Source organism: Nycticebus coucang, chromosome 3, assembly GCF_027406575.1.
Source record: "Nycticebus coucang isolate mNycCou1 chromosome 3, mNycCou1.pri, whole genome shotgun sequence".
NCBI lineage: Eukaryota > Metazoa > Chordata > Mammalia > Primates > Lorisidae > Nycticebus > Nycticebus coucang.
The window spans coordinates 80153805-80169731 of NC_069782.1; the positions used below are offsets into that span (position 1 = coordinate 80153805).

General features: G+C 40.0%; 1 protein-coding gene across 4 annotated transcripts in view; it reads right to left on the bottom strand.

Moving 5' to 3' along the window:
• Positions 1 to 7531: 7531 nt before the first annotated feature.
• The window catches only part of BMPR1A (bone morphogenetic protein receptor type 1A), a 191765-nt gene continuing 183369 nt past the window's right edge, over positions 7532 to 15927 (bottom strand). For all 4 annotated transcript variants that reach the window (XM_053583813.1, XM_053583814.1, XM_053583812.1 and 1 more), the window contains exons 10-13: positions 14625 to 14922; positions 13140 to 13315; positions 11582 to 11712; positions 7532 to 11504 (exon numbers count right to left, since the gene is read on the bottom strand). In XM_053583813.1, the coding sequence (XP_053439788.1) occupies positions 11379 to 11504; positions 11582 to 11712; positions 13140 to 13315; positions 14625 to 14922 (731 nt within the window). In that variant the 3' untranslated portion in view covers positions 7532 to 11378. The remainder of the gene's footprint in view (positions 11505 to 11581; positions 11713 to 13139; positions 13316 to 14624; positions 14923 to 15927) is intronic.

The following is a 15927-nucleotide window of genomic DNA, read 5'->3' on the forward strand; positions in this document are numbered from 1 at the left end:
CCTCTGCCTCATTTGCTTCTGGAGAACAAGAATATTTGGTAAAGTAGGTAGAAATATGGGACAAAACTATTTGGAGTGTGACTTTCCCTTATTCCAGGTCATATTTGACTTCACAGTGTCAGCTGATTCTACGTAAAACACTCAGAGGCCTGCACACTAGGCAATGAACGACAGTTAATACTGGGCTTGACAGTATAGCTCAGAGTTGCAATTATTCCTGCAACATCAACGTATGGCTTTCAAAAATTATAAATCCTTAAGTAAATAGGCTTGAGAAAGCAGTCATGTAGGTGTTGGAAAGTAGTTTTCTTAGTAGTAGGTATTAAATATTTATTGAATATGCTCTTCATAATAAAATCAAGTTAGACTTGGCTGTGAGCTTGTTCTTAGGGTTAACAAGGTTACTAGCACCTACTGTTTTCCAGGGGTCATCAATTCAAATAATTGTTCTTCAGAGGTTTTTGGTTTTTTACCATGAAGCTTTGTGCACTCAATGTTCTAAGATTAGTGTTAACATGAATAGTATGCCAGGTCACTCTGCCACTGAGTTTGATCTTGGGGTAAATTATAGCCTCTTGAACTTTCTCCACCTGTAGTGTGAAGTGGTTAGTCTAACAGCTCTCATGAAGTATTCTATATTTTATCATCTTGACTGCAGGTTTAAATCTTGCTCACGCCCAGTGCAGCTCTCAGTTGCTAAGACCAATCCTGACCCAAAGTATGATGGGGTTGGGCCACTCCAGACCACAGATGGAAACCCAGGAGGGGGGTGTTGTTACCCTTGTTGCTGGACAGACCATGCTGTGTCCTCTTCCTGATCAATTTTGCCGTTACCAGCTTGGTGCTTATGGCTCAAGCGGCTAAGGCACCAGCCACATACACCTGAGCTGGCGGGTTTGAATCCAGCTCAGGACCACCAAACAACAATGATGGCTGCAACCAAAAAATGGCCGGGCGTTGTGGCAGGTGCCTGTAGTCCCAGCTACTTGGGAGGCGGAGGCAGGAGAATTGCTTGAGCCCAGGAGTTGGAGATTGCTGTGATGCCACAGCACTCTACCCAGGGTGATAGCTTGAGGCTCTGTCTCAAAAAAAAAAAAAAAAAAAATTTTTTTTTGCTGTTATCAGGCTCTGCTGATAGACTAAGTTGAAACACTAGGGTAATGTAGTCCTATCACCTAGGACTTCATTTGCAATCTACTGCAGCAATAAGCAGAGTGAACTGATCTCTCCATAAAGGGTACATGTTGTCCCATCTCCATATGGTTGGTGTTCCTCGATAGAAAGGTTGTAAGTAGATGTGGTTACTGGTAATGTCCCCCAACAGCATTGTATGAGTCATTTGAAAAGTTTCTGGGATGACAACTAGAGAAATAATGGTTCTTTTAGACTGGGTGTTCTCCATGCAACAAAACATACATGATTACAATTTCACAAAACCTAAACACATGCAAATTTTGTTTAAACAGTTTTATAACTAGGACCCCAGATCACCAAGAATTCTAAATTTCATTGTGGCTCACACCTACAATTCCAACTTTGGGAGGTTGAGGTGAGATGATGGCTTGAGGCCAGGCCACTTCAACGAAAATAATTTTCTGGTTGGGGGTCACCACAACATGAGGAACTGTATTAAAGGATCGCAGCATTAGGAAGGTTGAGAACCACTGCTCTAGAGAAAGGAGTCAGTTATCATCTTAAACCAGTGACTGATGCTGACAACATCAATCATGAGATCCACTGATGTCACATTCCACAGATGAGATGCAATGATGAGTACCCAGTCCACAAAACCACCAACTTTACTCTCAAAAATGTCAGAACCACAAAGGGACCATTTCAGGTTAAAGGAGAACCAGGATCTGAGACCAGATTCAAGGCCAAGAAAATGTGCTCTTAGGATTCCACTAGAACTCCTCAAACTTGAATAAGGTCTGCAGATTATGGTATCATAATGCATATGGTAACTGCAATGGTATCAATATTAATTTTCCTGATTTTGACATTTTGATGGTTGTACATAATTAGCTAATAAAATATTCCTGAAGTGGGGCGACGCCTGTGGCTCAAAGGGATAGGGCGCCAGCCCCATATGCCGGAGGTGGTGGGTTCAAACCCAGCCCCGGCCAAAAACTGCAAAAAAAAAAAAAATATATATTCCTGAAGTATTTAGGAATAAAAAGAGATTTAGTTCTGTAATAGTTTTGCCTCCGAAGTAGTGAGGACTACAGGGGCCCACCACAACATCTCTGTTTTTAGAGTCGGGGCGGGGGGGGGGTCTCACTTTTGCTCAGGCTGGTCTTGAACCTGTGAGCTCAAGCAATCCATCCACCTCGGCCTCCCAGAGTGCTAGGATTACAGGTGTGAGCCACCTCGCCCAGCTTCAAGTTCTGTAATAGTTGAAAATAAAAATACGTGTATGTGTGTGTACATGAACCTTACAAACATTACAAGATGGCATTTTGTGATTCCTATACCCACACAAAGAACGAAAGCAATTGGGCAAAATGTTAGCAGTTTATGAATCTGGGTGAAGGGTAAATGACATTCCTTATACTATTACTCTCGGGTAAGTTTGAAATTATTTCAAAATAAAGTTAAAACACAACTTTACTATTTTAGAGACAGTCTCACGTTGTTGCCCTTGGCATAGTGCCATGGCGTCACAGTTCAAAGCAACGTCGAGCTCTTGGGCCTAGGCGATTCTCTTGCCTCAGCCTTCCAAGTAGCTGGGCAACTTTATTACTGAAATAAACTTGACAGACTCAAGAAAGCAGAAGATAGAATGAAACACATGGAAAACACGTGAAGAAATATGGAAAGCTGGGCATGGAGGGTTCACACCTGTAATCCTAGCACCCTGGGAGGCTGAGTGGGTAGATTGCTTGAGCTCAGGAGTTCAAGACCAGCCTGAGCAAGAGAGACCCTGACTCCTAAAAATAGAAAAACTAGCCAGGCCTGTAGTCCCCCAGCTACTTGGGAGGCTGAGGCAAGGGGACAGTTCAAGCCCAAGAGTTTGAGATTGCTGTGAGCTATGACACTACAGCACTCTATCCATGGTGATACAGGCTCAAAAAAAAAAAAAAAAAAGGCTTGGCGCCCATAGCGTAGTGAGTAGGGCACCAGTCACATACAGTGAAGGTGGTGGTTCGAGCCCGGCCCAGGGCTGCTAAACAACAATGACAACTGCAACCAAAAAATAGCCAGGCACGGCAGACGCTTGTTGTCCCAGCTACTTGGGAGGCAAGGGAATTGCTTGAGCCCAAGAGTTTGAGGTTGCTGTGAGCTGTGACACCACAGCACTCTATCAAGGGTGACATAGTAAGAATCTGTCTCAAAAAATATATATATATACATATACATATATGAAACATTTAAGCAACTTGGTTTGTGTCTAATAGAAGTTCTAGATGTAGAAAGAAAAAAGAAAAAAGGGAAGGGAGGAAACAAAAAAACAATGGGAGAAAATTTCCTAGGTCCAAGGTAACATTAGAAGGATCCTACTAGTACAAAACAACAGATGTATCTAGATGTATCAAAACATCAAGGATAGAAAGAAAATAAAGTTAAAATAAAATTTGGTTGTTGAAATAAAAAACTCAGTAGATGGGCAGAAAAAAGCACAGGTTTCTTAAAAATAAACTAAACTACATGACATGTGTTATAAATTAGACTCATGTGGGACGTCTCACTGGCAACCAGGGGAGCTGCAAGCCCATGGAGTGCTGTCTTCAGAGCTGGAGCCTATCTCAAACTAAACTTCTACCCAGTATGAGGAAGGGATCGAGTAATAACAGTGGCTTTTTAAATTACAGCCAGCTAGGAGGAATAAGTTCTCTACACCACCGTAGGATGAGTATATTTAACAATAATATATAGTTTAAAATGGCTGGGAGGATAATGAACATTCCCAACACAAATGATACATGTCTTAGATGATGGATACAATCACTATAGTGTATCAGAACATCACTATGTTACCGCATATGTATAATTAGTTGTCAGTTAAAAAGGAAAAACATGGGCGGCGCCTGTGGCTCAGTGGGTGGGGCGCCCGCCCCATGTACCGAGGGTGGTGGGTTCGAGCCCAGCCCAGGCCAAACTGCAACAACAACAAAAAAAATAGTCGGGTGTTGTGGCAGATGCCTGTAGTCCCAGTTACTCGGGAGGCTGAGGCAAGAGAATCACCTAAGCCCTGGAGCTGGAGGTTGCTGTGAGCAGTGTGATGCCACAGCACTTTACTGAGGGCGATAAAGTGAGACTCTGCCTCTACAAAAAAAAAAAAAAAAGGAAAAACATTTGCTTTAAAAATGTTTGATTGATGGCTCAGCACCTGTAGCCCAGTGGTTATGGCGCCAGCCACATACACTGCGACTGGAGGCTTTGAACCCAGCCTGGGCCAGCTAAGCAACGACAACTGTAACAAAAAATAGCAGCATTATGGCAGGCGCCTGTAGTCCCAGCTACTTGGGAGGCTGAGGCAAGAGAACTGCTTGAGCCCAGGAGTTTGAGGTTGCTGTGAGCTGTGACGCCACAGTACTCTACGGAGGGCAATAAAGTGAGACTCTTGTCTCCAAAAGAAAAAAAAATGTTTTATTGAAATACCTCCCATAACAGTTTGGGTCTTTTGTTGCAGACTTTTAATGGTTTTTTTTTTTTGTAGAGACAGAGTCTCACTTTATGGCCCTCGGTAGAGTGCCATGGCATCACACAGCTCACAGCAACCTCCAACTCCTGGGTTTAAGCGATTCTCTTGCCTCAGCCTCCCGAGTAGCTGGGACTACAGGTGCCTGCCACAACACCCAGCTATTTTTTGGTTGCAGTTCAGCCGGGGCTGGGTTTGAACCCGCCACCCTTGGTATATGTGGCCGGCTGGCGCCTTACTGACTGAGCCACAGTAAGTTTAATTCTTTTGGAAGTTTCTCAACACTTCACTTGCATCTCAGTCACATAGCAGAGCAACAGATGTTCTTCATCCCAAGCCATCATCCTCAATCGAAATTAGCTTTAGGCTCGGCACCTGTGGTTCAGTGGTTAGGGCGCCAGCCACATGCACTGGGGCTGGTGGGTTCGAATTCGGCCTGGGCCATATAAACTACATTGACAACAGCAACAAAAAAATAGCCAGGCACTTGTGATGGGCGCCTATAGTCCCAGCTTCTTGGGAGTCTGAGGCAAGAGAATCGCTTAAGCCCAAGAGTTTGAGGTTGCCGTGAGCTGAGATACCATAGCACTCTACCAACAACAACAAAACAAAGAACAAGGATTAGACTATTGTTTTTTATTGTCTACTCTATTAATGCCATTAAAAATATTAAAGAAACCTTGAAAATAGTCACTCTTCCCACCAGTGAGCAGTGAGACTAACAGATTATGCTGGGAAGTTAATATTAATAGATTTATCTAGTGTTTGGGTGAGCATTTTACAGATGAAAGGAAAACTTGAAAGGTATTTGACAGGCTCGGGAAATCCCTGAGTCATCAACATGCTGCATTAGAGACCATGCTATTATTTTATTATTTATTTTTTGAGACAGTGTCTCACTATGTCAACCCTCAGTAGAGTGCTGTGGCATCATAGCTCACAGCAACCTCAAACTCTTGGGCTTAAGCGATTCTCTTGCCTCAGCCTCCCACGTAGCTGGGACCATAGGCACCCAACCATAACACCTGGCTATATTTTTTGTTGCAGTTGTTTAGCTGGCTAGGGCTGTGCTGAACCCTCGGTGCATGTGGCTAGCGCTGTAACCACTGAGCTACGGGCGCCAAGCCAGAGCATGCTATTATTCTGAGAAACATTTTACACTGAAACTAAATGGGTATTCCTGTAAGGAATCTATAATAGGCTATCTCCAAACATGTCTTTCTTTTGAGGGACATTGACCAGTATGGAATACTTCATGATGTCTGCCATGTTTAGGATTTGAAACTGAAGACAGCCTGGACAGGGGCTGAGCCTGAACTGTAGGTGGGAAATGATGGGATACTGTTGAGGAACAGAAGGAAGCTATGCAAGGCTCTCCCTTCTGCTGCAGCAGGAAGATCATGCATAAGGCCAGATAACTGCACTCTACTACTCCAAGTGAAAGAAGAGAAAAACCTTGGAGATTATCTGACCAGATAGTAAGATGAGTACTCTCATGAACTGCTGGAAGGAATGCAAATGAAAACCCCAACCCCCGCCAGCCCCATATACCGAGGGTGGTGGGTTCAAACCCGGCCCTGGCTGAACTGCAACCAAAAAATAGCTGGGCGTTGTGGCGGGCACCTGTAGTCCCAGCTACTCCGGAGGCTGAGGCAAGAGAATTGCTTAAGCCCAGGAGTTGGAGGTTGCTGTGAGCTGTGTGATGCCATGGCACTCTATCGAGGGCCATAAAGTGAGACTCTGTCTCTACAAAAAAAAAAAAAAAAAAAAAAAGAAAGCCCCAACCCCTTTGAGGGGTAGAATGGCAATGTTTTTCAAAAACTTTAGATTTGTGTTTCATCTTGAATAATCTCTTTAAAAGTTCTTATGCATTAGTCTTATTTTCAGAAATGTAAGAAAATAAAGATTAATGTACAAAGAGGTTCAATACAGTATTTCCTCAATGGACATAATGCAAATATTCAATAGGGGATCAATTAATAGAAATAAATCATTCCATCTACTTTGTGGAGTATTAGGCAGTCTTTAAAAAAAAAACAATTATGTTTTCCATGGGTATTTAATAGCATACTTTGATCTTAACTTTTTTTTTTTTTTGCAGTTTTTGCCAGGGCTGTGTTTGAACCCAATACCTCAGGCATATGGGGCCAGTGCCCTACTCTGTTGAGCCACAGGTGCCGCCCTGATCTTAACATTTTTTAAAAAATGCAGCAGAAAAAGATGAAAAAGAAACATTCAAATGCAAATAGGGGTAATGTCTGGCAATAGAATTTTGAGTGATTTTTATTTCCTTCTTTATTCTTTTGTTTCCCAAAGTCTCTGCCATGAGTACATACTTTTATAATCAGAAAGATGCTTGTTTTTTTCTTTTCTTTTTTTTAAAGTCAAAAACCCTTCACTCGGGCGGCACCTGTGGCTTAGTGAGTAGGGCGCCGGCCCAATGTGCCAAGGGTGGCGGGTTCAAACCCAGCCCCGGCCAAACTGCAACCAAAAAATAGCCGGGCGTTGTGGTGGGCGCCTGTAGTCCCAGCTACTTGGGAGGCTGAGTCAAGAGAATCGCCTAAGCCCAGGAGCTGGAGGTTGCTGTGAGCCGTGTGACGCCACGGCACTCTACCGAGGGCGATAAAGTGAAACTCTGTCTCTACAAAAAAAAAAAAAAAAAAACCCTTCACTCTACAGGTTTGTAACGATTCTCCAACAACACAAGGACAACAGCATATAGCCACTTACCTGGGCACGCTCCATACTGGGTTTTTGGGAGCTGAAATGTACATCTCCAGGAACATATGTATGTATACTAATTCACCTGTTGAATTGAAATCTCACCAGATGACCTTTGATACACAATACAGTCCCTAGTATGGTATCACAAAACACATCACTAAAGTGTACTAAAATAAGGTTATTTACTTAAAAATGATACATTGGACATATCTGTATATAGAACAAAGCAATTAATGGTAAACTTAATAAGGCACCTTTTAAACCAGATGCTGTACAAAATACATTTAGTGTGTTACATATCAAAGATGAATCTATATTTTTGGTGTTTTACAATTTGCATAATAAAACTGCTTGTTTTTACCCTTCTTTCAATACCTATGTACAGTATCCCTAATTAAGCTATAATGATATGTTCATTTTATACAATATATACTAGACTTTAGTTTTTAAATGGGCAAAGACAAAGGTCACTAAAAGGGCTTAAATAATTCCATTGAAAGCAGAATACAGAGTATAAGCTAAAATTACAATCACATTGGGTGCAAAAGCCATATTCACATACTTTCCTTATGTGAACATTATTATCATTACACATGGCTTCATCTGATACTGCCATAGACTTAAACTGGTTCTTATGAACATGTCTCCTTTCTGAAGTTTCCACTGTGACCCATCTTGCACTGAAGCCAGATGAAATCGCTACACTAAAAGTTTAACATCTGACTCAAGTCAGTAATAAATTTTACCACTTTGAACGGCATAAAGGCTATGACATTACTTAAAGAAAATAGTATTTCTGCTGTTGAATTTTAGATATTTTGAAACATTTCAGAACAACATATATGAAAAGAAACGTGTTTCAATTTATAAAATCTGCCCTGGAATAAACTATTCAATATCAAATTTGATCTTAGACCAATTTGGGGATGCATGATTCTTTAAAAATTATAATGCGCTTTTGTTGTAAACAGAAACTAAGCACACGATGTTGACTATTTGTTAGAGTGAGTAAATAAAATAATCTGGCACATTCTAGGAAAATGTAATTTTCAAAAACTATAGGTCACTTCATAAGTTTAGAGACACTTCTGGACATTGGAAAGGCAACATAAAATGTTTAAAATATCTTTTCTGAAAATACAGAGAAATCAGATTCAAATTTTATACTTCAGAAACTTGTTAAATAAGAAAGCACAGTAAAAACATTGAATAAATAAATTGAAACAAATCCTAATGTGCCTTGAATCCTGAAGATATTTACCAGCATAAAAAGAATTCCTAAGGGTTAACTTTTGCTGTTTATGTAGGTTTGTTTGCCTTTTTTTTTTTTTTAAGAGACAGTCTCACTTTATCGCCCTCGGTAGAGTGCTGTCACATCACAGCTCACAGCAACCTCCACTCCTGGGTTTAGGTGATTCTCTTGCCTCAGCCTCCTGAGTAGCTGGGACTACAGGCACCCGCCACAACGCCCGGCTATTTTTGGTTGTTTGCTCTTATGCTGTAATTATTTAAAAGGATGACTGACAGAAGCCACATATTTTTTAAACACTTAATTGTAAGGGGGACCAAATTATGGCACTCAGGGTTTTAGAAATTATTAACTATGGTACTGCCTAATACTTGTCTTGCTGGGCTGCCATGTTCTTTAAGTAATTCACTTATTGGGATGAACTTCAGATTTAAGAGTAGGAAGGCAAGAAGAAAATACTTTTGTGCAACTCTTTTTAGACTTTTAGAATCTTTTTAGGATTCTAAATATAGCTGCATTTGCTTTTTAAAGAATGTTAACTAGAAAACATTTTTACTCAACAAGTTTCTAAGGTTAACTCTTGATATCACTTTCACTAAACCAAGTTAATTCAAAGAAAGCATTATAATAGTCTCATATATTATCTAATTTTTTTGCTTCCACATACCATTTTAACATTTCTAAGAATAAAATTGTATTTTCTTATGTATTTTCTTTATTATCAAGATGACAAATGATTTTCAAGATTTTAGAGTTTATCAAGTAAAAAATAAATCAAGATCCAATGAAATTAAGCAAATCAGATGTTATAACTGTCCTCAAATCACACGGCAATTTAGATTAAATGTCTATATTTCTCTGTATACAGATGGAGAAAAATTTTGAAAGAACAAGTTACTGAGTATTGAGTATTACCAATATGCAAATTTACTTATCTTGATGAACACTCTAAACTTCAAATATGTTAGAGGAAACTTATCAAACTTAAAATGGTCAAGGCAAGTTTGTGAAATTTACTGTGCAGATAAATATGTGAGTCTTAACCTTAAATCACAGTCAATTTTGGTAATGGATGGACACATGCTCTGCGTTTCCCCCACTAAATTTAAACCATTTGGACTATGCTGTGATATAATCACATTTTTTTATGTTGTAATCAAATAAAATTATCTTACTTGATGCCTGTAAACTGTATGCTCAGAATAGGAGATTAATATTTAGAAGTCATTACAGAAGAATAGTAAATTTAAGTAAATTGAAATTATTCTGTTGGGTAACAAGGCATCTATAAAAGACGTACCATTTTGTTGAATAACAGCTATACAGTATAAGTACACATATTGACTAGATACTGGACTTCTCTGCCTTATTCTTCAATGTCTTTACAAGTTAGGGAACAGAAATCATAAAACCAAAATTATCAAATGGTTTAGACGCCTAAACGTATTTAACATATTTAATTACTGACAAATTTATAACAGCTCTGACATAAATTTCTAATTATAAAGGAAAACTGAGATGATATTATCTTAAGTTTTAACCTGAATTTGACAAAGGCCTGAATTTGATATATTAGTTTGAATTCATTAATTCTGAAAATTCATATTAAGTACTACTTTGTAACTTTTCTTCCCTTATGGGTGGGGTGAGGTACATGTGAGCTGGTTTCTACAGTATGAATGTATGTAGTATGTACATATATAAAACACGGTTGTAAAGGAGTGGATATTTTGCAAATAAAGCACATTACACACAAAATATAAATAACTTCCCTTTAAAAAGTTACTGAGAATAAAGAATACAGAACATGGTTATAGGCACTTACATTGCTATCAAATGCAGTAATTCACTTCAATAAGAAGTGCTTTCTTTATAAACATGGTTCATAGCATTGGGTGCTCCAACTTTGGATAGGATGCTTTCCATGACAAAAATAACTACCAGAAAAAAAAAAATTAAAAGAAAACAAACCACCCAAAGATGGCTGTGCAAGGAAAACAGTTTAAATTTATAGACACTTTAAATTTCTTTTGGCCTTTATAGCAACATTTTATGTTAAAAAAATAATGTTGGCTGGCTAGCTACCTCACTTGCAAGGTAAATGGCTTTTATAAGATTGGAGGATCTTGGTCAGATATTGCATTTTTAAAGCACAAAATCACTGGCCACTGATATCTTCCTGTGCATTCACAAATTATTTTCTTCTAATTCAAATGGCAGCAGAGGAATCCTGGTGTGCATGTGTGTACACATACACACTCCACTATCAAGGAAGGCATGACAAACTACCGTAAACTAAGCAGTATCTCAAACAGACCACAATCTATAGGCTGTTTTATAAAGGTAGAATTCAAACAGATTAAATTTTCTCAGGTAGAAGGCAAAAGTGTATATTTCTCCATTTCTGCTGAACTCATTTATCTTCTTAAGGCTTTCACAGAAAGCACCATTTTATGAACAGGCAATTCAGTACCCAGGGTTTGACTGGAGACTTATTAAACAGGATAGAAGTCTTGTTGCAGTTCATAAAAACCTAATTAAAAAAAAAAGGCATCAAAAACCACATTTAAAATAAAGCTGTCCATATACAAAGTTCCCAGCTTGTATTCTAATAAGAGTACTGAAAGGTTTAATATTAGCAGCCTGTGAATGTGTATTGAGGAAAGAGTCTGAGAACCAAGTTAACATCTTTAGTCCATCCTCATTCTACCCGTTCCTTGGGTAAAAACAGTTCTCGCAGTCTGGAGTTTCTCCTCACGACTGTCAAATCTTTACATCTTGGGATTCAACCATCTTGGCAAGTGTCTTCTTGATTCTCAATGCTGTAAGTCTGGAAGCTGGATTGTGGGCCCAGCACTCTGACATTAGCTTTAAAACTGCTCGCAGACACTGAAAAGCAAAGAGAACGTAGTCAACACATAGTATCTTTGGTGAATCACTTCTCCAAGACACTGAGTTCCACTTACTTCATCACTGTTCCATCGATTAGACACAATTGGCCGCAAACGTTTGACACACACAACCTCACGCATATCTTCGTAGGATGGATCACTGGGTACCATGTTGTAATATGGCAACTGGTACTCTTCTACTATCCCTGTAGGGAGTGGCAGAACACAGTGGGGACAATAATGATGGCTGGACAAAATACACCAAATATTCAGCATTTCTCAGTTAACTATTGAACTAAAACTCATTCCTACATAAAGAAAAATACAGACTGTATGATTCACTTTTAATAGCAAATGCATATTTTTCTCTTCATTTATGCCCAATTATTTCCTCTATTTCTACCAGAATACCTCATTACAACTGTGATAGAGTCCATCAACAAAAGGGATACCAAATTACTTAAAAAAAAAAAAAAATGCATGGCAAAATCATTTATCCTTAGTTTTTTTTGGTTTCTTTTGCAGTTTTTGGCCGGGGCTGGGTTTGAACCCACCACCTCTGGCATATGCGGCCAGCGCCCTATTCCTTTGAGCCATAGGCACTGCACTTTATCCTTAGTTTTCAATCTAAATATTATTTTTCCTACTAATGAATGTGGTTATTATTTTTCTTTGTCGTGCAATATAAAGACTTACCATGACGTGCAGACAAACAGTTCACCCAGCAGGCTTGAGATTGCTCTCCTTACAAAGGCCTGCTTGCAGGGTTAGCCCTTGGCCAGTGTCTGGGACCCTGAATGTTAAACAGTTCCCCACAAGGACGTAAAACTTTCCAAAAATGATAAGGGTGGCTCACTGTTCCTAGACTGTGTAAACAATGTGGTGTATATTGAACATCTGCTTTCCTTCCGGGAGTCTGGAATTTTGGTACATGCCAAGCAGAGGATGCTTATTATGTGATCAGCCTCCAAAAAAATCTTTGGGTGCTGAGTTGCTAATGAACTTACTTGGACGACACTTTGTATATGCTGTCACAACTCACTGTGGGAAGATTAAGCACATCCCCTGTATCTCCAGTGGCAGAGGACCTTCTGAAGCCACGCCTAGTTTTCTATGAACTTTGCCCCAGAAACCTTTTCCTTTTGCTGAATTTGATTCGCATTTTTTCTTTTTCTTTTTTTTTTTTTGCAGTTTTTGGCCAGGACTGGGTTTGAACCCACCACCTCCGGCATATGGGGCTGGTGCTCTACTCCTTTGAGTCACAGGCACTGCCTGATTCGCATCTTTTCACTCTAATAAATCTTAACTGTGAGGATGACTATCTGCTGAGTCCTATGGGTCCTTCAAGTGAAAGCATAGAACCTGGGAGTATTCTTGAGGAACCCTGACACACATGACATCTAAATTATATAACTGGAGCTGGTATTTCTTTCTTTTTTATTTTTATTTTTTTAAGAGATCAAGTCTCATTACGTTAAACAGGCTGGTCTCAAACTTCTGGTCTCAACTGATCATCTTGCCTCAGCTTCCCAAAACTGTGGGACTACGATGTAAGATACTAGTGGCTTAGAGTTGTTATTTTTTTAAATGAGTAAACAAACATAATCAGAAACATAACTACTCAACCTCTTACCTCCTGTGATACAACGCCGAGCCATTTCCCAAATGATGAGGCCAAAGCTATAGATGTCAGCCATTATGTAGGGCTGGAAATGGTTTTTATTTAGGCTTTCGTCTAGCACTTCTGGAGCCATATAGCGTTTGGTGCCTACCCTGGTATTCAGAGGGACATCAACTTCATTTGTATCACTGAAACAGAAGGAAGACAATGTCCAGGTTGAGATCCAAGAACAAAATAGTATATCTTGTACTTTTGTCATATTTCATAAAAGCTTCTCTCTTTCTAAATACACATTTCTTTATCAGAAATCCCTGGGCCCATGTGGATTATAAAATTTAGCATCTTTCAGAATTTAGAAAAGTAATGCACCCTTTTAAAAATATGCTACATAGTATATAACATTCCTAGCAGGGTCTGGAGCAGTACTTTTAACCCAAACTCATTACTATGCCTGCAGCAAAACACTAAGCCTGAATATTCATATTAAACTGGATAAACACAATAGTAGATACATCAGTCTAGGTCAGGTTTTGTCACCACGTAAGTTTGGTGACTCTCTGAGAAAAGAGGACAGCAGTGAATATAAGAAAAAGTGGTAAATGCTTTGTTGCTTAGGCCGCTAGATCTGGTAGGTCCTAGAACCTACTCTCAAGTAGAGATCAATAAAATAGATGTTTTTTTTTTCTTGAGACAGAGTCTCACTATCGCCCTCGGTAGAGTGCCGTGGCAGCACAGCTTACAGCAACCTCTAGCTCTTGGGCTTAGGCGATTCTCGAGTAGCTGGCACTACCAGCCACAACGCCTGGCTATTTTGTTGCTGTTGTTGTTGTTGCAGTTTGGCTGGGACCAGGTTTGAACCTGCCACCCTCGGTATACGAGGCTGGCGCCCTACTCACTGAGCCACAGGCACCGCCCCGGCTATTTTTTTGTTGTAATTGTCATTGTTGTTTAGCAGGCCCAGGCCAGGCTCAAACCCTCCAACCTCAGCGTATGTGGCCGGCACCCTAACCACTGACCTATATGTGCCAAGCCTAGAAGAAGGGGTCTTGCTCTTGCTGAGGCTAGTCTCAAACTCCTAAGCTCAAGCAATCTTCCTACCTTGGCCTCCTGGAGTGCTAGGATCACAGGCGTAAGCCACCTTGCCCAGCCCCCATGGAGGCAACCTTAATATTCGCCAGTTGGGTTATAGAACAAATTATGGTACATCCATATTATGGAAAAATCTGGCACCTGTTAAAAACAATGAGGGCAATCTAAAGTGAAATGGAAGGATGCCTAAGATAATGAGCACTTGTACATTTTTAGAATTCCATTGTCCTGAACAGAAAGAAGCAAATATCTTTTTTTTTTTTTTTTTTATTTTTGGCCGGGGCTGGGCTTGAACCCGCCACCTCCGGCATATGGGACCGGCGCCCTACCCGTTGAGCCACAGGCACCGCCAGAAGCAAATATCTTCTGGAGATTAATTTGAAAACAGTGGGGCAAAACCGCACTTACCTGTTGAATTTAACAGCAAGGCCCAGGTCAGCAATACAGCAACTTCCATTTTTCTTGATGAGGACGTTTTTGCTCTTTAGGTCTCGATGAGCAATTGCAGGCTTTCCTTGAGTGCCATAAATTTCTGTGTGAAGGTGACACAGACCACAGGCAGTTGAATAAGCCAACTTGAGCAGGGCTCTGGTGTCTAGTGTGGCACATTTCAGGAAGTCATATAGAGATCCATTTTCATGGTAATCAGTAATCAAATAGAGCTGAGTCCAGGAACCTGTACCTTTAATGTCCGCTGCTATAAAACCTGTCCAATTAATGAGTTTACAAGGTTAATTATCAGAGATGGCTAGGAAGAATGATGAATGCTCATTCGGGATACTGAGAACAACTTAGGTATCATGTTTAGATAATTAATAATCATGGAAATGTTAATAATATGACCAAGAAAAAGACCATATATTATATAAATAACCAGGGGAATATTATCAATCGAGATGATTCTCTAGTGGAAAAGGCTCTCAATTTCAAATCAAAAAGTAGACACTTTAATAAAGTAAAAAATGTTCAAGCAAGAGTTTAGCTCCTAACTAAGCCAAACTCCATTTGCCCATCAATGACTCATCACACCTGCCTTTTTGGCCCAGCTCCACAATACTGCTCTTGTTTCCTTTTCCCTTCTCTCCTCCTTTCTCCCTTCAGGAAGAGGTCAGTGAGTGCTCTATTGAGTTCAATAGGGTCCCCCCAAATTTCATGTCCAGCTGGAATCTATAAATTTCTTTATTTGGAAAAAAGGTTTTTACAGATGTAATCAAGTTATGATGAAGTTCTACAGGATTAGGGTGGGCACCAATTCCCTTAATTCAAGGACTAGTGTCCTTTTAAGATGGAAATGTGGACACAGGCACATGGGGAGAAGCCCACGTGCTGTCAGAAACAGAGACTGGAGTGTCCTCTATAAGCCAGGGGGCACTAAAGAGTCCTGGCAACCACCAAGAACCAGAGAGGTGAGGAAGGACCCTCCCCTAGAGCCTTCAAAAAAAGCATGGCCCTGCCAACACCTTGGTTTTAAACTTCCAGCCACCAAAACATTTCTGCTGTTCTAAGCCACCTACTACATGGTAATTGGTATAGCAACTCTGGGAAAACTAATACAAGAGTCTACTATTTACTGGCAAGGTGCTATGCACTCTGCAAGTGAAAGGTAGGAAAACAGCTGCTGAAAAGAAAATAAAACTCGAGATAGCTAGATCTGTGTGTGCACCTGCCTGATTAGATCACACCTAAATTATTTTGCTACTGTGTAAATGGG